The sequence below is a fragment of the Dicentrarchus labrax genome, unplaced genomic scaffold (assembly GCF_905237075.1).
Source record: "Dicentrarchus labrax unplaced genomic scaffold, dlabrax2021, whole genome shotgun sequence".
In the NCBI taxonomy this organism is placed as follows: Eukaryota; Metazoa; Chordata; class Actinopteri; family Moronidae; genus Dicentrarchus; species Dicentrarchus labrax.
In genome coordinates, this window is record NW_026136714.1 from 22,004,077 (window position 1) to 22,028,607 (window position 24,531).

The 24,531-nt window shown below is 38.6% G+C and overlaps 2 protein-coding genes across 12 annotated transcripts in view; one reads left to right on the forward strand and one right to left on the reverse strand.

Annotated features, from left to right (window-relative positions):
• LOC127375705 (centrosomal protein of 120 kDa) overlaps window positions 1-4,253 on the forward strand; it is a 32,780-nt gene extending 28,527 nt beyond the window's left edge. The window contains exons 21-22 of one of the 6 annotated variants that reach the window (XM_051421868.1): window positions 2,513-3,628; window positions 4,065-4,253. The gene's annotated coding sequence lies outside the window, so the exon portion shown is untranslated. Of the gene's footprint in view, window positions 1-832; window positions 1,457-2,512 lie in introns of those variants that run through there. The other 5 variants (XM_051421869.1, XM_051421867.1, XM_051421864.1 and 2 more) reach the window with 5 other exon arrangements.
• Window positions 4,254-9,155: 4,902 nt separating this feature from the next.
• Window positions 9,156-24,531, reverse strand: part of prdm6 (PR domain containing 6) — an 85,169-nt gene continuing 69,793 nt past the window's right edge. For 5 of the 6 annotated variants that reach the window (XM_051421876.1, XM_051421874.1, XM_051421875.1 and 2 more), the window contains 2 exons: window positions 15,334-15,510; window positions 9,156-10,285 (listed from right to left, as the gene is read on the reverse strand). In XM_051421876.1, coding sequence (XP_051277836.1) covers window positions 10,165-10,285; window positions 15,334-15,510 — 298 coding nt within the window. In that variant the 3' untranslated portion in view covers window positions 9,156-10,164. Of the gene's footprint in view, window positions 10,286-15,323; window positions 15,511-24,531 lie in introns of all 6 variants that reach the window. The other variant, XM_051421878.1, reaches the window with a different exon arrangement.

Here is a 24,531-nt window from a genome sequence, read left to right on the forward strand (position 1 = left end):
CTAATGTTCATGTTTTTTGAGCCTGTTTTTGTGTGTACTAGATTGCGTTGCATACGTGTCCCTGAAAGTTTTACAATGTATTCAAATGTATATATGTAATGTTTTTGTTATTGTATATATGTTAGAAGTTATTGTATCATAAGATTTGTTTTTTTTTTTAAAAAAAAAATTTTTAATTTTGCTGGAAAATAATTTTACATTGATTTAAATTTAAATTTTTTGTCCTGATATTTATTATAACCTATCGTAAAATTTTAAAAAAAAATATTTTTTAAATTTTTTTTTAATTTTTAAAATTTTTAAAAAAAGGGGGTAAAAAAAAGAAAAAAAAATATAAATTTTCATTATTTTTTTTTTTTTTTTTTCCCCGCTGTTCTGTGCGGTAAAAAAAATTTTGATTTTGGATGACGTCATAACATGACAACAGGAATTAAAAACTTCATTGGAAAAACTTAAAGAGAAGGTTAAAATGTAGATATGATATAAAAAAAAAAAACTTTAAAGCCGCAATAAGAGCAAAAAAAAAAGAAAAGAAAAAAAAAACACTTTTTTTTTTTAGTTATAGATTCTGGTAGTTCTAGTGTTAAGGAAAAGTTGACTTTCTATAGACACGCCCCCCGGAAAAAATTCCCCCCCCCCTCCCTACGGGGAGATTTTTCTGTGGAAAACATCTATCACAGCCAGAATGGAGAGGAGGAACAATTACAGTTACATAACTGTCAGTGTACACTGGCACATTGAGTATTGCATTAAAATGGACTTAGACTTAAAACTAGTTTTACATGTCTGAACCTTAAAACTACAACTACCAACGACACCATGCCCTTTTTAGATGTTCTTCTTCTTTCAGTTCGTTTTGTGAGCGTGCTCCTGTTGATGCATTCAAGGTGCTCTGACATCTTAGAAGCCACACGATCCCCCACACCGTCACTGGTTCCAGCTTCTCAAACGCTGCTGCTTCTGTGATCGTAAAGATTTTTGGGCTGCTGATCAGACAAATCAGCAGCACAGCTGTTTGAAAGATATCCAACAGAACATCACCAAGGAGACGAAACAATAATTTAACTTTCACAAAAACTCTGAAACAGATTAAATATTGACTGTGCTGAATAATCCCTTTATCATGTTTCACAGAAATGAAGTGAAACCAGTTTCATTAGAAAAATGCTGTGTAACCAGTTGTTCCTTTAATAAGATCATCAGGGAACTCCCATGTGCAGCATTACTGAACCTGAATCAGACCTGTTGTTAGGTTATTGGAGGATGTGGTGATGAGTTCATGTACAGTCTGTAAAGTGTTAATGATGTGTGTTCTGACAGCAGGTGGCGCTGCAGCCTCAGAAAAGCCTCCAAACAGTCCTCTGACCTGCAGACGCTCTGACACATTAATTTATTTTTTATCATCAGAGACGACTCTGATTCCTGTTTGTCTGCAATAAATTATTTTCAAATAACATTTGTTGTGTAATTGTTGTTTATATTTTTATATTTACTAATGAAGAATTGTAAAATATTTCTGCTTTATTTAAACAAGCCACTAGAGAGGTGTTTACCCCAGTTAGACGAAGATGAATTCATTTCTAGAGCTGAATATTAATGATATTTAAATCATTAATTAAATTCAGACAACATCTGTTTGTTCCTCAGCAAATGAAACCGATTCAGCCCGGACCCTCGCTTATGATGGGTACTGCACATATAAATATGAACTGATATAAGACACAAATCTCTCAATATTTGAAATATTGATCACTGCTTGGTGGAGTAGTATACATACATGTACATATTTCTGATTCAAACAAACACATTCTAAGATTTATTAAACACTTGCACTTTCCTAAATGTAAAACCTTTTGCTTTTGCAGACTGCATCATTTCCCAACAGATTTCAGCTCCTTTGGCGAAATAAGTACAGAAATATTACCAGCAACATGTACTGTGAAGTATCAAATGTATCCATTAAGCAGGACGGCCCTGCAGTTTAACTCCATATTATTGGTTCAGAATTGATTACAATGGATGATTACTGATGTGTTAGCAGCTCATTTGAACTACTTTGTGTACTTTTTGGTATTTTAATATATAACAATGGTTCATTTTACAAGCTGATATGTTTTGTGTGTAGATTCTGTAAAAAGAGCTGCATGTAGAGGGAGAAAGTATTAGAATAAAATACTCAAGTAATGTACAGAGTACTTACATTCCCTAACTTCACACATGCAAAAAACAGTTTCTTGAACACGCAAAAAGTGCAATGTGTGTAATAAATAAAATAATAATTACATTTGAAACATGACTTTGGAATAAAAGCCAATATCTTAATGAAAAGTAAAAAGCTGAGTCAACGTGGGGTGCAGTAGAGAGAGAGTGAACGTACAGAGCGAACAGAATCCGCTGGAGGTCGACTGCAGACAGACGACACGTGTTATCACATGTAGAACAACATGTTAACACACACTGATGCCTCTGTGTGTGTGTGTGTGTGTGTGTGTGTTGACATCTGGGTCCTCAGTGCTGACGGTGAGCAGATGTTCCCAGCTCATCCATCTGCTGTGAGGAGGAGGAGGAGGAGGAGGAGGAGAGGAAGATAAGAGAGCAGAAGAAGAAATGTGATGTTGAGGTTTAAAGTGAAATGTTTCTCTAATATCTTATCAACTGTGTGTTTTATCTCCAATTCTAGCTTTTAAAACTCGCTTTGACTGAATCCAACACAGTTCGAGCACACACACACACACACACACACACTTTTATACTCACAGGAAGATGTTGCAACATTTCTGAAATAAAAAACAAACAAATCTATTTTCAGGAAAAGGCCAAACAATCTCACCTCGAGGTCTATTTAGCAGCAGTTCTGGAGCTTTTGAACGTATCACATGATCTTCCTCAGCAGATGGAGTTACCTTAGTTGTGGAAACCAGAGGTTCAAATTGACTTTTTTTCTTTTCTTCTATCGTCTGTAGCTGTGTGTGTAAGTGTGTGTTTGTGTGTGTGCGTGGGACATCTGATCTGAGGTCTGTGGCTGTGTTCACTCTGATGATCAAACAGACGTCATCACCTTTAAAACGACAAAAACAAACCTATTGAGCCCCGTATCAACAAACACTGAACAACAAACGGAACATATGTCGGAATGAATAAGAACTCCTAAACATATACAGAGTAATGACATCATTGTGTCGAACTGGAAAGGAGCCAATGTGTAAATATTATGTATTAATAATTAAGTGTTTATTTCTTACCAACAGTAAACATTAAAGTCACATTTGAGGTATTCAAGGACACACAGCAGCTGTAAAGTGAACAAAATATTACAACAAGATGCTGATGGAGGAAGTGGAGCTGCTTTAACCACGGAGGTCTGATTACATTTAATAATAACTGAATCAGTCAGTTTAAAGAAACGTTAGAAACACGTTTGACGACACTAAGGTCGGATATTGGACATGTTGCTATCAATTACTTATAAATCTGACAAAAAGTGGTTTTATTGAGAGAAAGTAAAAACCTGTTTCTAATATAAAACAGATGAAATATTACTGCGCTGTTGTGTTTCTGCTCACTTCATCAGGATTAGGACTTCAGTGTGAACGCGGAGGAGCTGTTTGATCTGTCGTCGGTGCTGCAGGTTAAATAAAGTTCACTTCAGATCTGTGCTGCCTTTCACTGTTGATACAGTAAACACATGACACTGTGGGGTGGACCCAATTTCCCACAATTCCTTTTGTCACTCATCAGAGGACGTCTAAACACACACACACACACACACTGTACACGTTTCACACCAGCACTAAGATGATAACTGTAAACCATCAAATGCTTCCCGTCAAAACAAGAGAAAACAGAACGGGATATAAATGAATGAAAACAAAGATTAATGAGAATAAGTTTAATACTCTGAAAGAATGTCACCTGTTTGGGCCTCGAACAGTTATTGTAATATTTGAGATGTTTAGTGGTGAAGTGAAATCTGAAACAGGACGAGGAGCCACAACTCTTCAGCAGCGTGTTGTGTTTTATGAGCTTATCGTATTTTTTATGTCAAATTTTTATGTGTAAAGCAGCCGGGACCGGAGGCTGTCAGACACATGTAGGGGAGCAACAAGTGCAAGGTCTGTCTGAGATGAAGTGGAATAACAGAACGGAAATACTCAAACAATGTGCAAGTATACATACTCAGTTACCTCCCACCACTGTGCGCACATACACACACACACACACACACACGTTTTAAGTCGTGGTCGGGGTAACAGCAGGCAGATTTTCTCACAGTGAAACTTTCCCACTTTTCTCCTCCAACATGTTTCCAATTAAAACTAAAAAAAACTCCACAGCTTCATGTCTAATTGGTTTTGAAAGTGCGACCTCTCGTCTGCTTAATATTTTCCCCTCTGACAGGAAATTCCACCAAAAGCAAACCATTACACCCATTACACACACACACACAAACACACACACACACACACACACACACACTTTACTGATACCTGACTAAGACTGTTGTTCTCTTTATCATCCTGTTCTCTTGCAGCTGACACAAGTTTTTGGAGAATGTCTCCTTTCCCTCCTTTTCATCTCAGCAGGAAATATTGTACTTTTTATTTTTATCTGACAAATGAAGTTACAAGTTACTGTTTAGATTCAGGTTTTATGTACAATGTGAGACAAATATGATACAATGTTTGTTTTTAAAACAATGGACCAACTCATAGCGACAAACCCACAAAGAATTATCACCTGACCCTGCAGTTTTAGGCTCTTTCAGCTTGTTTTGGTTTTCTGACCCGCAGCTTTCACTCTCATCATCATCCTCAGCAGGCGGCTGTTCTTAAAGAGGAAGCTTTAAAAACCACCTCCCAGCATCCAACAGCAGACGGACACCGTTAAGAGACGAGCTGGTGAACATTTAGCAGCTAAAGAGACAGATATTTCCCTCAGGAGTCGGTGGAGACCAAAAACAGAGCTAGAAGAGAGACTTCCATTCATCAGACAGACACCAGAAGGACTGCAGTGGGATGATCACGTTGCTGCCCCCTAGTGGCAAAGAAATCAGTGAACAGGGGCGACCTTCATGACTTTTGACAGCGTGTATTTGTACTTCAGATACGTGGACACATTCCACTGCGTTTACTTTAGATTTTTCACTGAAAGCACATTTTCTAAAAGTAACTCCTCCTCAAAATATAAATTTGTTAATTGTAATCTAAATACATTTTCCATCCCTACAGTCACAGTTATTATTATTATTATTATTATTGTTAGTTTCCCACTTCAACCCAGCTGGGAGCAATGATTATAATTATGTAATTAGTTATTACGAATGTATCTACCTTCTGCTGTTTTTCTATGTTACATAATCTGGATATATCTTCCACAGTGAGTGTTTTATATTATTTGGGTTATGAATCAGCCATTCCTGAGGTTTTTCCCCCTCTCCCCACACATTACTGTGATGTCCTTTTTTATTCTAACTTGTTTAAATAAATAAAACTCAAACTCAAAACAGTTAAAAGCCCTTTTCTCCTCCTCAGCCTGGTTTCTCGGTCAGCAGTTTTTCCCCGTTTGTTTTCCTTCTTTCACACTAACTGCTTCTAATTAAAACTACCACTTCCATAATCTCATTACATGTAATCTAATCTGGACTCATTCAGACATTTACTGAAGAAAAAAAAAAGAAAAGAAAGATAGAAAGAAAAAGACATGAAACTTTTGGGTGTGTGATCATTTGTTTGGCCTCAGGATTTGGATCCGGTTCCCACGGTGAAAAAACAGCTGTGATTGATGTCTGAAAGCTCTGACTGTGTTTGTTTTGGTGAATTTGTTCAATCCTCGCAGGAATAATCTCTGAAATCAGAATGGAAAGTGGAAAGTCCAGTTTGTGTTTGCAGACTGACAGAGCTGAGGTCAAAGCGGTGCTGTGTTTGTGTGTGTGTGTGTGTGTGTGTGTGTGTGTGTGTGTGTGTGTTACAGATTATTAGCTCTAAGTAGAGGCAGCTGTTGATCGGTCACTAAGCCTCTTGTGTGGCAGTTTATATTTTTGTTTGAGCTTGAACCACATTTTAGTAATAATCTCAAGGTGATCTGAGTGGGTCAGGACGGAAGACACACCCCTTTTCTAAATGCTCCAATCTCAACCGAACAAGAGCAACCACAGACAACTTTCCTAAAGTAATTATTATTATAAATACAACTTGTCTTAACCCTATAAACATTGCAGGGTAATTGAATCACAGAAAGTTTCACTGGTAAGAATCAAAACTGGATTTCAGCTTTATTTCCTATGGAACAACGTCTTTTTGGTGTTTGATCTCATTTTGTCATTCATTTACAAAAAGGGGGAAGGGAGTCAGAGAAATCATGCAAACAAGATCGAGTCAGGATGGATTCAGAAGTCTTTCTGTTTTGCATGACTGTTTTTCCCCATCAGATTCTTTCAGTCACGTTACATCATGTCATGTTAGGAAATGATTATCGTCATCAGAAGGGCCGAGCAAGATTCAGTCTGTGTTCAGCTGAGGTTGACTTCATCTACAACTATCTTCAACCAATTGGGTAAAAATGAATTATTGTTTTTTCACTGTTAGAAACCCCGGGTTTATGATGTGGCACTGATTTTGGTACGTAGTCACTACAAGTTCACATACGTATTTCCACCCTGGAGGATTGGAGTTAAAAATATACTTTTTAAATCCAAGTTCCTTCAATCTACTTTGTGCACACATAGTTGAGTCAAGGGTTGCCTACATTTCCTGGGAATGACTTTGAACAACTCCGGAGAACAGGTCTGATGCTGCATCTTCGTCACTTTTGTCAAAAGGAAACACTAGTAATATACTGATAAGTGTAACAGTAATTTAGGTTGTGTTTGTGTGTTAAACAAATGGCAGCTGAAGGTCTCTCTGAAGTTGTCCATCCTCTGGATCCTGACAGATGTGAACAGAAAGTGAATTTGCTCGGGACTCTGGGTCATATTCACATTTATGTTTTTGTCCTTTACTGAGTCAGAGTATTTCAGCTCAGTCCAACTGATCCATCATATAAAAAACCCATAGTCTGTATTTCTCTATATATACACAGCATTGGATCAATCAGCACTCTGAACAGAGAGATGTCTCACTCTGACTCAAAACCGCTTTACTTTTAGTGACACACAACACGTCTGTAAGTTCATTCAGCTCCAACCTCCTCATCATCAGGATTTATTATCACGTCACAGAGTTAATCTAAATAGAGATAAACCATCAGAAATACAGGAAATTTGTTTTAGAGTCCTTATGCAACACTTGATTAGGTGTAGCTAACGTAATAAGTTAAGATAATAAACTGAACCACTGATACTGTGGAAGTGGAAGTGGAAGAGTGTGGATCTGAGCAACCACTCACAGGCTGAAGCAACCTCTGCAGGCAGCCAATCGTAGAAGAGGATCAACGCTACAGTGAGAGCGGACATATTGAGCCAAACATCCCACTGACTGGTAAGATCTGACTCGGGCACTGACGCTTAGCAGCAAACTGCAGCCAAACCTCAGCATCCCCACTACAGCAGCCATGTGTGATTTGGCTCATATTTGGTACTTTAGTTTCAGCATGGCCCTTTTACAGAGGCATGTTAAGTACAGGTTATGATTAATTATAGCAAAACTTGCACGTTATAGCTGTCATAACCAGTGAGACGGGGTAGGAGCAGATTCTCCCCGTCTGCAGTTTGTATTCACAATAAATAACTTCATTCATGATCTTTGATAATGACTCAAGGTGCTCAGGAACTCTTACAGACGTCTGTGTGATAAATGTAAAGGTGTCTTCACGCAATGAAACATCCCTCTGAGTTTTGGTTTGGACCGTAGATTTACATCCAGCAGGTTCAACACTGTTGGTCTTTGGGAAAAGAAGTTACAGTTTTTAGATTATTATTATAATTATTATCATTATTAAAGCTTTTTAAACTCTCAGGCACAAAAACCTATTTGGTGTTCATGTAATAACTGTGCTTTTACCCTCACTCATTTGAATACAAAGTGTATCGTAATGACACAGGACTATTTACACATCTGAGATTGCTTGTGAATGGATTCAAACTTGCATTGTGTAGCAAATATACTCTAGGAGACAAAACTTATGAGAGAGATGAGAAAGTCATTTTCAAACCAGAAACATTTGCCCTTTTTGGATTGTATGATGTTTGTGGCTCAGATGATCATACGTCACCTTTATATTCATCAGAAAGGCAAAACAACGGATGGAACACGATGCGGGAAATGTTCACCCTGAAAATACCAAGATGAGAAAAAAAACATGGATCCACTTTAACCCAAACACATTTTTAAACACATGCTGTGTCAACATCATATTTAACACATCTCTTTGTGAACTGTGGCATTATTTCTATAAGAAATCACATCCATAATCTCTTCAGTATTTCCCTTCTTTCTCCACCATCTTTTCTTCTGCCAACATCAGAAAAATTAAATTATCAAAACAAAACAAAAGTGCCCGAAGCATGATATGAGCAAGAAGATAAATATAATTTATGTTTCTGTTGTCCTTTCTTGTCTTTTGTTATATTTTTACAATACATACTCCTTGTCTTTTTATTTTGTTCATTTAGTGATGTAAAACTCGAGCGTCGTCCTCAGACGTTTGTGTTGCTGCTCGTTGTGCATTCTCAGTCTGTTTGCTTTGGTCGCGCCCTCCTTTGGCATCGCTGTTGCAAAAAGAAAAAAGAAACCGAGAAGTAAAGCTACAGACAGATCAGTCTGGATTTTTTGGTATTTCATTGTTTTTGTCCCGGTTTCAAGAAAGAGTTTTCTTTGGAGGGAAACCTATCGGGATTCCCTAAAGTCTCCAATAAATATCCTTTTCCAAAAAAACGTTAAGTTCATTAGTCCGACGCCTTCATCTGAGCGTTCTTCTTCTCTGCTGGAAAAAATGGATCTTTGGTTTGGTTTAATCAGGATTCTCTCCAGCAGGATGAATGTGGCTTTAATGTCTCTCCTCTTCAGAAGTCAGTCAGTCAGTCAAACTGTAAACAGTCAGATTATGTTCACACTAAACCAGCTAAATCTGAAAACGCTCAGAAACAGTCAGGTGCTTTTCCCAAACATCTCCATCCACACTGAAACGCCGACAACAGCAGCAACACCAGAGCTGTCCCCCCCCCCCGTGCTCAGCAGTGGCACTGTAATGTGTTTCAATACAGACCATCTCGCTTTTAGTTCAGTGTTTTTTGTTTCTGCCGTCAGACAACCGAACAAATCTAAAATACTGATTTGATTCTGGCTCATAAACGCTACCTGTTTACCTGCTGCTGAGACCACTACATCAGTATTTCCTGATCATGAAGTCATGTGACAAAATCAATATAAATACTGTTCTATCTCCGAGGGATTTGGAGGCGACAGAAAGATCGTCTTTTTAAATTTACTACCACACATCCTTTGACCGTAACTTAACAGGCTGCGGTAAAAGCAACGTAAAGCAATTTCTCATGTCTGTCACTCATTTCCCGCTCAGATTACGGTTAACCATTTTATCAAACTCCCAAACACGTGTTCCTACGGCTTATTCCTCCCCCTGTGGCATGCTTTGTGAAGTTAATATCCACAGGCAGCCGTTTAAATCACACAAAGCACCCGCTGTCTATATGTTGTGAACTCATTAACTATATCTATAAGTATTGATCAAGGCCTCCCACTTTCACTGTGAGCTTTCTGGTTTCACTACAGGCGTGTTATAGTGGACGGGGAAATAAAATCAATGGATCAATACATAAACACAATTCGGTTTTCTTCCTGTATACCCTAAGTGGAACCTACTGTAAAACTATATTCATCCATTGAATTTCTGATATCAGTTTGGTGAAGATAGTGTGTCTTCCTGCTGTCCTCTTCCTGGGACAGTGATGGCAAAACAAAGATCTGAGTTGGTGTTGACTGAACTGATTGACGCTTCAGTAGCACTTACATACCACTGGTGATGCTTTTCATATGAATTCCTAGTAAAACAGATTCAGATTGATTTTTTCTTTTTCTTTTAAATTTAATTTCCGTGGGACAAACACTGCGTCTTAGTGTGGATGGAGGGCCCAAACAGAGAGAAAAAGATGCGTTTTCAAATTTAGCTGCCTTAATGTGGCTGTGGTCTCAGTCAGTAAACGGTCCTGGGTTAATCCACCTCGATGGACTCGCTGCTCTCGTTCTGGTTCACTGGTTTACACTCGTTGGGAAGTCGCTGATGGCGGCTGAGCTGAGTGGCCTGTGTGAAGCTGCGGTCGCAACGCTCGCACCTATCACGCACACACATTACCAAAAGAGAAACACACAAATAAGATAGGTAAGAGACAGTTATTAGTTTAAGAGTTTGCATGTAGAGGAGGTCAGAAAAACACACTGTTGTACAGGAAAACAAAGGAACTTAAACAGGACAAACACACAGACACAACCTTCAGATCTGTCAGCACACATGTACACACACACACGCATACATACACCTCGCTGTTAACTCTAATATCCAGTGACAGTATAAAGTGTGTGTGAGGCCCAGCGGAGCAGCAAGCTGTAATTGTTGCCCTGATCTTCACAACCTGACCAACAAATTCACACACACACACACACACACACACACACACACACACACACACACACACACACACACGTCCGCCTGTCAATAATCTATCTAGTGGTCTGGTGAGGGTATTCCCATCTCACACACACTTTAGCACACACACTTTAACACACAAGCACAGACACATCCAGGCCTGATAAAGCAGAGTCACTGTCACTTTCAATAGAAAGAGAGAAGAGAGGGAGCTTTTAGTCTGAGCTAGAGGGGGGTTAGGGGGCAGTTAAATGTATATAAATGTGTGTGTGTGTGTGTGTGTGTGTGTGTGTGTGTGTGTGTGTGTGTGTGTGTGCATGGGTCTTCAAAGAGAAAGCTGTGTTGAGGTATTGGACCTAACAGCCCTGAAACAAGACTAACATGCTGTTAGATAGATAGGAAGAGGGGGAGGGAGGGGGGTGTTAGTTAGAGAAGGCAGGAGAGACACATTTCTTTGTACTGAAGCTCGGCCCATCGTGGACTGCACAGTGGGAGCAGTGCTTATTTGGACGCTCTTTAACTTGAGTTTGTGCTCATTAAAGCTAATTAACATGTTATAAACCAAAGTAAAGGGGTTAATGTCGACAGATGTATTAAACGTTGTGTCAATGGAAAACTGGTTAAAGCAGGTTTGATTGTTGCTGGAGACATTCTGACCATACGGACATTTGTTTAGAGTGATTTGGATTTAAGTTTGTCCAGTCATCATCCCTTGTTATCTGTACAGCTTTGTATACAACATAATTTAATCTTCTCGTTTTTTTGTTGTTTTTTTTTTTACAGTATTTCAACTGTAAAATGTTGAATTACATATATATATATATATAATACATTTTATCATCAACTAACACACTTTACCGGTTTGGAATATATCTGGTGTTCAGTGCCTGGTCACAGCAAGTGGCACAGCGAATTAATGTGTGCATGAATGACTGTATTTATATGTATTATATGTATTTATTCTAGCTTCCTCAATGTTGGACTCCCCAGTTCCCTCATAGGCCAGCATGGTCAAGACTGTTTGCTATTGGTCATTGACACAGCTCTGAAAGTCAAGCTTTGCTAAAGTTGAACTCTACAGTTTACTAACGATAGTTTGGTGAAGCTAGATGTGTTTTAAACAACCAATTTCATTAAATTTAAAATAGATGCAGTATTGAATGAATTTCCACAAACTCTGGTCTAGCTTTACTTAAATCAGGATAAGATAAACTGTAAGATCTTCCTATTACACAACTGATGTAGGGGATGTTATGACCTTGAATGAATGCCTCTGATAAAATACGTTGCTTTATTTTTTGGTAATTACATGAAAGGAAAGTACTGCAGTTTGTAAGTTATTATATTTAAACATGTGCGTGAGGTCTTGTAAACAGCAGCATTCATTCTGGAAAAACTTTTAGCAGATGGATGTTTTATTTAAGTCCTTCTCATTTTGTAAATTTTCTTACAGCACAAGAAAAACAAAACAGACCCCTGACTGTAGTGAACTGCTCTGCCCTCAAGGTGGTCGTTCCTGCTCTAATTCGTCTGTAAATCTACGAAACCACAACAGCTACCGACATCAAAGCTCCTCTGAAGATTCTCTGTCACAGAGACTTATCCACCAGGACAGACACGAAGACGGTTCTCAGGCAGAACAAAGAGTGGGGCTGAAACAAGACGGCTCAGTCCGCTGGCTATCGACCAGAAAGCGTCTGTTACTGGCCGCCTCCTTCTTTTCTCAGCGGGGAAAAATAACGTTGAGCACTTTGTCGTGACAAAATGACATAGGCAGCTTTAATCACTTTCCCTCAAGGATCAGTGAAGTTTCAGTTCACCTCCTATCTTACTCCCTTCTATAAAAGGGGACAGAATGGGAAGTAAAGTACAGATTGTATTCAGTCACACATTGATAGAACTGATGGGGCCAGAAAGAGGCAGAGAGACATGTACAAGAAACCTTGGTAAGTGTGTTTGTGATAAACATCCAAGACTGGCCAAGCACACATTAGACTTGTTGTAAGTTCTGCTGAATATTGTTGATGTTACCAAATCAGTAATGGGAAAGTGATGCTTGTAGTGCCGAACCCACTGAGAATTAACACCCAACTGTGTAGGCAAATACAGCTTATAGCTCTTCAAAGTCCCTCATAGCTTTGGTTGTGCGGCTACACTCATAGCCCTCTGGCTCTCACTAAACTTCCATATCCTATTTTAAACCCACTGTACACTGTACTCCTTTTAGGTGTTTTCTTTTGTGCTATATGTGAATGTTGTAAATTGTGTTCTCTTATATGACAATGTGTAAATAAAGGCTCTCTTGTAAAAGAGATAATTTATCTCCATAAATTTGGGAATAGTCTGGATGTGGATGTGTGCAGTTGTTTGTTAGCCCTTACAACTTAATAGAATGAATATGAAGAATATAATATATTATATATATAATATATAAACCACACTGCAGCCTGCCAACAAGTTAGCATGTGTCTTCATCTCATGGTCCTTCTGAATCCTGATTTTGTCACAGCTCGGCATTGATGTTTAGAAACTCAACTGTGAACTGTGTTGAGTCTCAAAACATCCACAGTGAGGTGGCGTGAGAGATCTCTCACTGACTTACAGACTTATTCACAAATTAACACTGATCTAAAAACCAAAGAAAATAAAGTAAACAATAAGTAAATAGAAACCAGAAGCATCTCATTAAATCTCTTATATCTAATTAGCAAACAAACCATATTTTGCTTCCTTCAGTCTTCAGGAGGATACACAAGTTGTGATGTTGCAAATGCTTTATTTGCAGAGACTGAATACAGTAGAACAAAACAGCAGCAGCAGTTTGACAGTCTCCACAGTCCAGCGAGTATCAGTGCTGAAAAGCTGCCGACCACACAGAATCCCTGCTCCCATCTCCTCAACGGGAAAATAAAGTTGAGCGTTTTCCTCCTGACAAAGTGACAGTGGCAGCTTTAATCTATTCGCCGCACCGTCCAAAAGGAGATAACTCCCCGAGGCCATCGATCTACTAAAGATTTCTGACGCTCGTCCATGATTGTCTTTGTCCCGCTCTGCCTCCACCGAGACTCTGAAGTGCTGATGAAAAGGTTCGGGGTTTCCTCCGATTGCTTATTAAGAACGCTGATTTGCTTTAACCGGATTTCTCGCCGGAGCTTGTCTTTTCACTTTTTACATTGTGATCTCTTGTTCTTCCACGCTCTTCCTCTCATTTTCTCACTCGTTCTTCTTGCCCTTCACTCTCTACGTCAATGACAAGTTCGGATTTTTCTGATTGCTTATTAAGAACATTAATTTGTTTCCCCCGGCTTTCCCCTGATACGTGTCCTGTAGATTTCCCACAACTCAAATCCCTTATTTTGCTTTCTTCGCTTTCTTTAGTATCTCTTACTCTTTCCCCCTTTCCCCTCTGACGCCCTCCTGCCCTCTCTGTGAATGCTGACCTCTGTGTCCACTGGGGGAATCTTTATTGTCCTCCACTGCTGACAAGATGACAGCATGACAAAAGCAGCTTCAAGAAACTCCTAATTGCAGTTAGGCTTGCCCTCTAATTATATCAGTCCTCACTGAGTAAAAAATGGAAATGAGCAGTCTCAGTGTGCAGAGATTCATTACCATGCCGCTAACTGCTGTCATGGAGCTGCTTCTACATTTACACTGAACGAAGTGTGCATTTCACTGATCCTCTCATCCACAGTGATTTACAATGAGCAAAACACAAGAACAAGCGGAGATTTTCCTCGATGGCCAACATCACAGGAAGTCATTAGTAAGGCGAGCAAAGGTCAGAGGTCACAGCAGCCATGACAGAAGATGGAACAAAATATTCACGTATACAGGGGAAACATGAATAATGGAAAAGAGCTACAAAAAGAAAAAAGGTCCAAGAAAGGCAGAGCTGATGACTTTTGGGGTCATAAACCGAATTCTGACCCCCACCCTCACCTCTTTTGTGTTGCAGAACCAAAATTTCCAGAAGGAAAATGGAACTAAAATAAAATCCAAATAACAGTAATCAAAGTTAAATTTCCCAAATGACTCACTCTTATTTATTTTATCAACACAGTCAGCAAATGCCATTCACATTAAAAGGAATCCAGGCTGCCTTTGACCCTATAAGTTGATCAATGATGGATCACTAAGCTTTATATTGTATGTTTTAGATGTCATCCTCCCACAACTTCACGTCTTGTAACCACAGATAATATCGTAACAAACACAAACCAAGAGCTAATATTAGATATGATGAGATTTGCAACGAGATAACAGTCAGGGCTGTGCTTTTCCAGACAATCGTGAAACCAAAGCTTCTTAGAAGCAATGTGTGAAGTATTATTTTGGGTTCTTAACCATAAATGGCATCATTATGGATGAAATTATTATGGACAATTTCCTAATATGCAACACTTTAACATTATCATAACGATACGACAAATCTGAGGAAATACCAACATAGAAGAATGACGCTGCACTGGTTGTATTTGGATCAATTAAAACAAATGACATGGATGTTTTCCTTTTTTGAAACATGGTCTTTGTAGAAAAAGTGACATTTCTAGGAGCAAGGATGCTAGCAGATGATTGCTAGGGTGTCAGGAAGTAGTAATGAGGGTGTCAGTAGCTGTTAGCTGGGTGTCATATGTAAGTGAAACTGGTCAGCCCAGCCAGAATCTGCAGCAGGCAGGAGGGAGCAGAAGGTTGGGTGGGTTGAATGGGTGGGGGGTACTCACTGTTACTTACTTGAACGGCTTCTCCCCGGTGTGCGTGCGGATGTGGTTGTTGAGTGTCGTGGCACCAGCGAACGCACGGCCGCAGTATCCGCATTTGAAGGGTCGGTCGCTTGAGTGCGTCACCACGTGGTTCCTCAAATCTGATGGCTGAGAAAAGGACTGGGAGCAGTGGCCGCACTGGTACGGTCTAAAAGAGAGATGTGAGAAAATAAGGGTGGGGAGTGTATGTGCAGTCCAGGGTCTTTCCAGGCCTTGTAGTGCAGAGCTGGTGTCATGATTGTGGTCTTGGTGACACCTGAAAGTCAAAGAAGCTTTGCAGAATTTGTATGTACGCTAAAATTTGTTTTTACAGTAAATCCCTAAGTGGGATTATAATTGTGCTACCAGACTGAAATAATTAAAAGACTAATTAGTAATTAGTACAACACAGACAAAATATCTGCCTGTATTGGTACATTTTATATTGTATGTCTCTATGCTGTTTGTGTGTAGCGAGGATACTTGATAGATATTTGTGGAACACTGTAATTATGTTTTTATTCTCTGACTGGTGTATTTTTTTTCTTTGAGCTTGTGCAGAACACAGACAGACAGACACATGTACAGTACATACACAGAAAGACATGTCTGCACACAACTACAGATAATTAACCACACAAATAAAACATAGAAAAAGACATACAGGGATACAAGCACACATTAAGACACAGAAATAGAGAGGGAGGAGGAAAGTAACCACAATGTAAGGTCTGCAAACACAGATAAACTACACACACACACACACACACAGGGCAGGGGGAGTTGGACACTGCTCCAGTAACCATGGCAGCCTGACCCTCATCAACAATGCAGGCCAAGATCATGACTGGACCATCTATCACTGCGTGTCTGTGTGTGTGTGTAGTTAGAGAGAGTGAGATAGAGACAGTAACAGAACAAGAAAAGAAGATAGAGATAGATATAAAGAGATTGTGAATGTGTGTGTGTGTGTGTGTGTTCGGCCCATATGGGAGCACACAGTGGGAGTGAATCAGACTGAAACAAACAACCAAACAATAGCTGTGTGTCTGCTAATAGAGTGTCCTGCTTCCATACAGCAGCAGATCTAATCTTACACTGTTTTCTATTTATTGAGCTGAACACAGTCTGCTGCTTTCATTATCTAGTTATTTTGTTTTAACTTACAGGACACTTCCAACGCGATCACAGTCTCCGCTCATATCTTGCACCCCCTCTCTGTTTTCTCATTATCATTTTTCCAGCTTCTATCCCGTTTGTAGATTCTTAATCAAAAATATTATCCAAACAGGCAGCAATATCCAGTTTTTAAAAAATTGAAATCAATTTCTTTCTTATTTGATATAACAGCATTTATGGAATGAAATACCACGTAAATACGTACAAGTAAAAACTAACTAATAGCTGATTATATAAACATCAGTTATATAAAACTGTAAGGCAATAAATGTAATGAAAGTACTTCTTACATTACATCTGGTGGACTTCCATCATCACTGTCTTCACTACACTTACCATTAATCTTAATTTAATACAATTAAAGACAAAACACTCAATAATAATAATAATACAATAATGTGTAATCTGTAATTGAGCTTCAATCTTTATCCTTTCAATTCCATAAAACTGAATTCACTTCTTCAAGAATTATTCTTTGTTTCTGAAGGATGAACTTTTATTATTGTTAATTATGTTTTATTCAAAGATGTTCTTTCATTGAACAGCATTTTCACTTTATAATCTTTATAAATGTAAGCTCCAATCACCATATTTCACAAGGTGTATGTAGGAGTGTCTTTCTCCACATATTATGTACAGCTCTTGCTTATATATATCCATCTGAGACATATATATACACACATACATGTCTTTACTTTACCGTTTATCACTGTGTATCACTGCTGTATTACTGTTAGTTAAAATGTCTCGGCAGTGGTGCGACCAGGACAAATTTCCAGTGTGCTGCCTGTAGTCAGAAAATAAAGTGATTCTTATTCTGAAACCATTAAGACAAAACTCTGACATCAGTACCTTACAAATAGGTAAACACCCCAGAACTAGAATAAAACAAATAGACCAACATCTTCACCACTCCGATAAATCACAAACACCTACTGTACCCTGAAAGGATCTAGACGGAACACACAAACACACACACACACACACACACACACACACACACACACACACACACACACACACACACAGAGGAAAGTAATAAGAGTAAAATAGTGTAATATAAAATCGAAAAATTCTCACTTGCAGTTTTCCACATAAAAGGCGTCTCGCCGTGGGGGTCGGTTCATTTATCAGCCGGCTGGTCTATAAGTTCACGCCTCAGTGGGCCGCACCACTATTTATTAGGTGGGTTTTCTATGAAGAGCTGCATTGATTGTGAATAGTTTAAGTTGATGAATGTGTGGATATTATTTATTAAGGCAGCAGGCCGGGAGATTAATGCCCGGTTATTGTTTATTACAGTGGAGAGAGGAGGAGGAGGAGGTGAAGCGTAAACACCTCCATCACGCACGCACGCACACACACACACACACACACACACACCACACACACACACACACACACACACACACACACACACAGGTATGTACATATTCAAACTAAATATTTGCACACACAAGCACATGCAAATATGTTCTTGTGCATAAATGAAAAAACTCTGCAAACCGTTGCTCACAATTACACATGCATGAATTGGTTTAGGCATTTGCACTGAATTAAAGTAAAAAGTAACATGAGCCTCTTAAACACACGTTCTAGCTGTAACCATGACAAACAAGCAGGACAGGAAAACATCCTCACCATCTCAAGTTTAGTCATATTTCTCACCATGAGGACAATGAGCCTCCTTTGTGGCACAAATACAAAAAACTATTCGGTACTTAGGCCATGTTTATATTATTAGCACTGTATGAAAAAATCTGTCCCCTCATTCATTTCAATGAGATAACTGCCACCACAGGATCCTGACTCAGAGGGCTTCAGTATAAAACAAGGAAATAGAACCTGGATCAACTTTAGCCACAACGTCACCTATCAATACACTGTGCTGGTCAAATACAAGCAGGCACCCATTCCTGGTAAATTACTTTATAAGGAAGTCAACGTAATTCTACAGTTTACCTGTTGATCATAGAGACGGAGGATAACATTATTGTCTCTAAGTAATACAATAGAATGAGCTCAAACCCATTGTTCTGTTGTTCAAACCAGACAATGTGGATCACATTTCATCTTCTCACAGGTAACTCAACGCCCAGTTTCAGCAATACAGCAAAAGAGAAGCCACAAGTTTAACAGAACTAACAAATATTTTCTTTATCTTTATTGCATATATTATTAAATGTCAAAAAATAATGGAAAACCCCCATTATAATTTCCTAGAACACAAGGTGACATCTTTTAATGTCTTGTTTTGTGCAATCAACACCCCAAGCCAAATTAAAAAAAATAGATGTAACAGGAATGAAGCAAATCCTCTCATTGGAGAAAGCACGTTTGAAAAACGGCTGAATAGATTATCAATAAAATTGTCAATCATTTTACTTGAATAGATTAGCTGATAGTAATCTACGAATCAACTAATTGTTTCACCTCTTTTTTAACTTATATCTTCTTATAACTGAGGATTTAAAACCCTCTCTGTTTCTTTAGAAACAAACCTGCTCCTCTTGCGAAGTTGTACTGTACAGCTAACTGAGCAGCATCTCTCTTGGTACCCGTTAGCCTTATGCAGTTATTCAGTCTGACGGTGTTACAGTCTGTTGACAGCACAGACAGCCACATATGTTCAGAGTCAACACCGCAACAGGCTAACAAAAACACAAACTAGACGCTTTGATTCGGTTCACAGGGAAACTAATAATACTTGGTCTGGATGGGCGATGAGAGTAGAACCGGCTGCCATATTGTTCTCACTTAGCCTCGTTTGTGTGTGTGTATGTGAGATCTATAAAATTAGTCATTTTCAACATGTCTGTGAAATGCGGTTCAGGACAATAAACCTTGTGTCGCTTTTCAACACAACATGTGGTAACAACAACAGAGTCAATGTCAACGTGTCGCTGCGTCTACACCTTTAACACATGAGCTGATGAAAGAGACAGAATGTGTGTGTGAGACCCAAACTGTATGTCAAGCAGCTCCTCACTGCTCAAATTATTAAGACTACATGGGAATGAAGTTTCTTGGCAGACATACAAGTTTTCCTTTCATCAGAGGGAGGTCCGAGGTCAAGAAGGTGCTCATGAGTGGGAAAAGCATGGGGGGGTTAGTTATTGAAGAGTTTAAAACTGCTGCCCACCGACTATAGGGGAAAAAAAACAGAAAACTACACCAACAAATGGACGTCTGTGCCCACCAACTCAATCAGATCACTACACAACAATTTCCTTGTGAATTCATAATGAATGCCTCTATAAATGTAGTCCAAACACAGGAAATGAGAGAAGGGAGCAGGGCGCAAACAAAATTTTTTGTTCACCTGTTGGGTTAAAATTGTACCAGCCAGTCAAAAGATTACCATTGCTTTGTGACTGGTTAGTGACGCAAGATTGCATATTTTACCAGCATTTGGCTGGTGCTATACTTTGTGCCCTGTTAAGTTACATTTGACCAAAATAACACTGTCATATATCTAATTTAACTAAAACAAGTGAAGAACTGCTTGCAACATAAATGGATCTTTTGGGAATCAAGAGTCATTTTGTTGACTGATCCGGTCTGTTTCAAGACATTCACACTCATTTCTAGCTAAGGATAAGGCTACAGTTTTCTTTAAATGAACAAAACCAAAAAAGACAGCAAAAAAAACATAGTATTTTCTGGTAAAACACATAAAATCTAACTCATTATAAACTGTAAGGTGAGAGGTAAAGATAACTTCTAGGTGAGTATAAACAGCCTCTAATGGGGCTACAAACAGTTGTAATAATTGAAACAAAATAACAGAACATGTACTTTCCTCTTAAAAAAAAGGTATGTTATCAAAAAGTAGCAGAAGTAGAGGTTGAACTATAAAAAATAAATAAAACAAAACAACAGCACTGCGTCACGAAATAACTGCAATAGGCCTCGTAGAGAAGTACATTGATGTGAGGTAAAAAAAAAAGATTCTTGGCAGGAAGAGTTTTTGTTTTTTGAGCTTGATTTTGGACCTCTGTGACTCAGTGAATCTGTGTGTGTGTGTGTGTGTGTGTGTGTGTGTGTGTGAGGTTGCAGCATGCAGTGATGCAGAGTGAATTGTGTTGATTGACCCGTATGGAGTCGGTCTAATCCATATGGAGTTATATCTGCGCTGTGAGGACGTCTCCTCTGTCCGCCTCATATGAAGACATTATTCCCCCGAGACCAGCAGCTATAAATCACTGCTCCCGCCTCGTCAATACACAATCAATGGCTCTCTGAACACACACACACACACACACACACACACACACACACACACACACACACACACACACACACACACACACACACAGTGTATGTATGTGAGCAGACATACACATATCCAAACACAAATAAAATCACTGGTAAACACCCAGACAAACACATAAAACTCCTTCACGTCCTTCTCACTCTGTCTTTTTCACCAACATCCATCTCTCGTTTTGTTTCTCTCTCTCTTTGACTGTATTGACCGACCTATTAAAGCAGAAAGCTCACATAATGTCTTCTCATCAACCAGTTGAACTCATCAAATGAGCCCAGAACAAAAACCAAGCTAACAGCCAATATCATGTCATCACAGAGAGTGCCTTGGGTTGTTAAGGAGAACTTGTAAACCTTATCATCAATTGATGTATTCCAAAGAACACAGGACAATTACTATCACCACTGTTCATCATTATTTTAATGGTGTGTTCACTGACTGTGTGTTCTAAACAGTTGTAATCAACCTCTGCAGTGTTTATAATTATTACAAATAAAACAAACGCTTACTCATGTCATTTGTGTTAAATGTAGTTTGATAACCCTACACGGCCTCTACTTAAACATGTTAGTATCCACTTGTGTGCAGATGCAACCCAAAGTAGGTTTTTATTATAGTGGCAAACATGACAGATAAAAATAGACTTTCTGCAGAAATTCTACAAGCCCGTCCATCATAGTAATGGATCCTTATTAGTTACTCCTGCGGCTACACACTGAAAAAAAAAAAAGAAGAAAAAAAGAAGAAGTAATTTCTCAACACATCTGTGTGTCCAGCAGGGACAACACACATCTGTGTTAGTGTTAAATGCAAATATGTCCTCACTGTTGGGTGATAAATCTCCTAAATGTCAACTGTTTAGCAACACACAGAAACAGTCTTGTTTTAACCTGACATGCAAATATTTTGAGCTAATTGTGTTATTGTGACTTTTCTCAGCTCACAGAGCAGCTTGTGAGCCTTGACATTTAACTCTATTTGGACACACAATGCTCCTCTCACCTCAAAACTACCAGTGAGTTAGCCCAGCGGAGAATTCAACAGTCCCTGCGAGAGACTAGTAGATGATGTAATCTACACTGTCTTAACTACATATATATTTAGATGCCCTCCATTTTCTAAAATCTAGAGTTGATCGAGTCTGTGTCAACATTTTAGTGACTTTAAATACCTGCTCTCCCTTGAAAGACACTTTATAATATGTATGTGCTATCAAATATATTATTGGCTCACAAGGAACCAAACTGTATGCTTGTGAATCTAGTTCAAAATATCAAACACTAACACTAAAGTAGATCATTAGTGTTGATTAATAGAGGGTAATTGGACTCGACTAGAATCCTTCAACAGACGACCTTCAATACAAGCTCACTTCAATGAAAACTGACATGTTTGTAGAGACACGATATTGAAGGTCAAACTTACTTCAATAAACAGGATTTAACCACAAATAGATAGCTGCAAAAAGATTAGTGATAATTTAATATTAAGTGGCTAATTAGAGTTTAATAGTAATTGTCAAGTTGTACTGTAAATGTTAATTAGGAGGTTAGAAGCCAGTCTAGAGTCCCAAAGGTGTGGATGGAAAATACCAACCACAACACAACAAATTATCTCACACTGCTGCTATTCTGGAAGAAAAAACATGTTGAGTCAAATCTGGTCAGACTTCAATCTAAGCCTCCGCTGTTATCCCATCTGAAAAAGCATTACATGTAAAGTAGGAGCCTTCTTGAAGAAGTTTACTTCTGTCTAAGTAACTTTGCACTTATCCCTACCAGATATTGTTTTGTACATGTTCTTTGGTTTACTATAATATATAATGGTCTTGAGTCAATTACAATCAGCAAAATCTAAATTAATGTCTAAATGCTGCTGATTATTCTGTATGTTGTAAACTGCTTTACCTGTTGACTTTGTTCAAGTAACTATGGCTAAACCAAACATAAAAAATGTTAGACAACTGACAATAAAGGCCTCCATTAAGTGACAATATGACCATGACATTTAATCTAACATCGCTGACGTTGAAGGACATCAAAACCAAAAGAGGTTCGTATTTGGGAAAACGTCTTGCCTTGTCAATTATTTCAGCTCAGGGTTCTTCAGATTTTCCAGTGATATAAGTTAAACATTTAACGTGCCCCATTACTCATGTGAGATTATTGTAGTTCTTACATGAGTAATAGAGAATGTTAAATGTTTAATGTATCACTGGAAAAACTGAAGAACCATGTACTGAGGCCAAATCATTGACAAGGCATTGCTAGATGGTAAAAACAAATGACAAAATGAACATTTAATTCCTATATAAAGTAAACTCTGTGATGATACACATTTTCACTCAGCTGTAAACTTTCTGTCCTTTGATATACAAGCGTGATTATATCCATATACACATACATGCTTTATTCATAAACAACATCAGCCACTAGAATGAGACCTGAACTATGAACACTGGAGATCAAAGTACTTAGCAAAAATACTCCATTTTCAGTAAAAGCACTAATGACTCTTTTAAACAATAGCGTAGTAAACACATCAATCATAAAAGCAGTGGTTATTCATTATGTCCACTGCAGTGGTTTATACTGCGTTGCTTTTGTACTATGTCAAACCTGTAAGTGGAAACGTAGTCCACTTCTATACAGCTTTTTTTCCTGATTCATCACTCATCGCCATCACAAAACTTAAACAGTATTCTGCATCCATACACCAGTTTAAAACTGAATCGAAAGCACTTCCAAGGCCTCAATGACATAAACAAACTGCTCCTCTGATGATGGATTTTGTTGAAATGACACAGAGGGGGGAAAAATGACACAGGGGACGAAAAAGTTCAGAAAAAGAAACAGTCAGCAGAAAAAAACAAACCTGAAAGAGATGGAGCTAAGAGGAGGTGTGTTGTGTTTTTTTTAAGCTGATATAAAGAGCCATCAGTCTTCAGCTCCAAATGTTCCCATCAAGTAAACATCAATAAATATGTATGAAGGGAGAGGGAGAGGGCGAATGAGAGGGGGAGAGAAGCGCTAAGAAATCAAGATGGAAAAGAGAGAGAGGCAAATTGTGGAAAAGCCACACTCCTTTACTTACAGAGTAGCCATACTGGTTTAAAGACTTAAAGCTTTCTCTTCAAAGATAATACAGATGGGTGACTAATTAAAGGTCCAGTGTGTAACATTTAAGAGGATCTGTTGGCAGGAATGGAATATAATATTCATAGATATGTTTATATTAGTTTTTAATCGCCTGCTTTTGTTACCTTTGAATGAGATGTCTTTAACGACACATGCCGCAGGTCGCCTTCCGTGGAGGCCGCAATGTTTTTACAGTAGCCCAGAATAGAACAACCCAAACACTGGCTCTAGATAGGGGAGTTCGCACAGTAGTTTCTCCCTTGGACTTGGAAGCGGAGGGTGAAGCTCAAATGACTAGAACCTCCTCAATGACCATTAAAACCACCTCAAAGACCTGTAGAACGTCATCAATTACTGCTTACCTCCTTTAGGTCCCCAATATTACCCTGAATGATCACAAGAATCACCTCATGATCTCCTCCTAATACAACTGGAACCCCCTAAAGTATTCGAAGAACCTCCTTAAACACTACTACAACCACCTACAGGACCACACTTAAAGGACCTGGCTCAGAGCCACTCTTCTACAATTTTCCATCGTTCTTTTCTTCATTTCCATCAAAATTAGGTTTGCATTTATATCATATTGAGACAAAACTAGGTT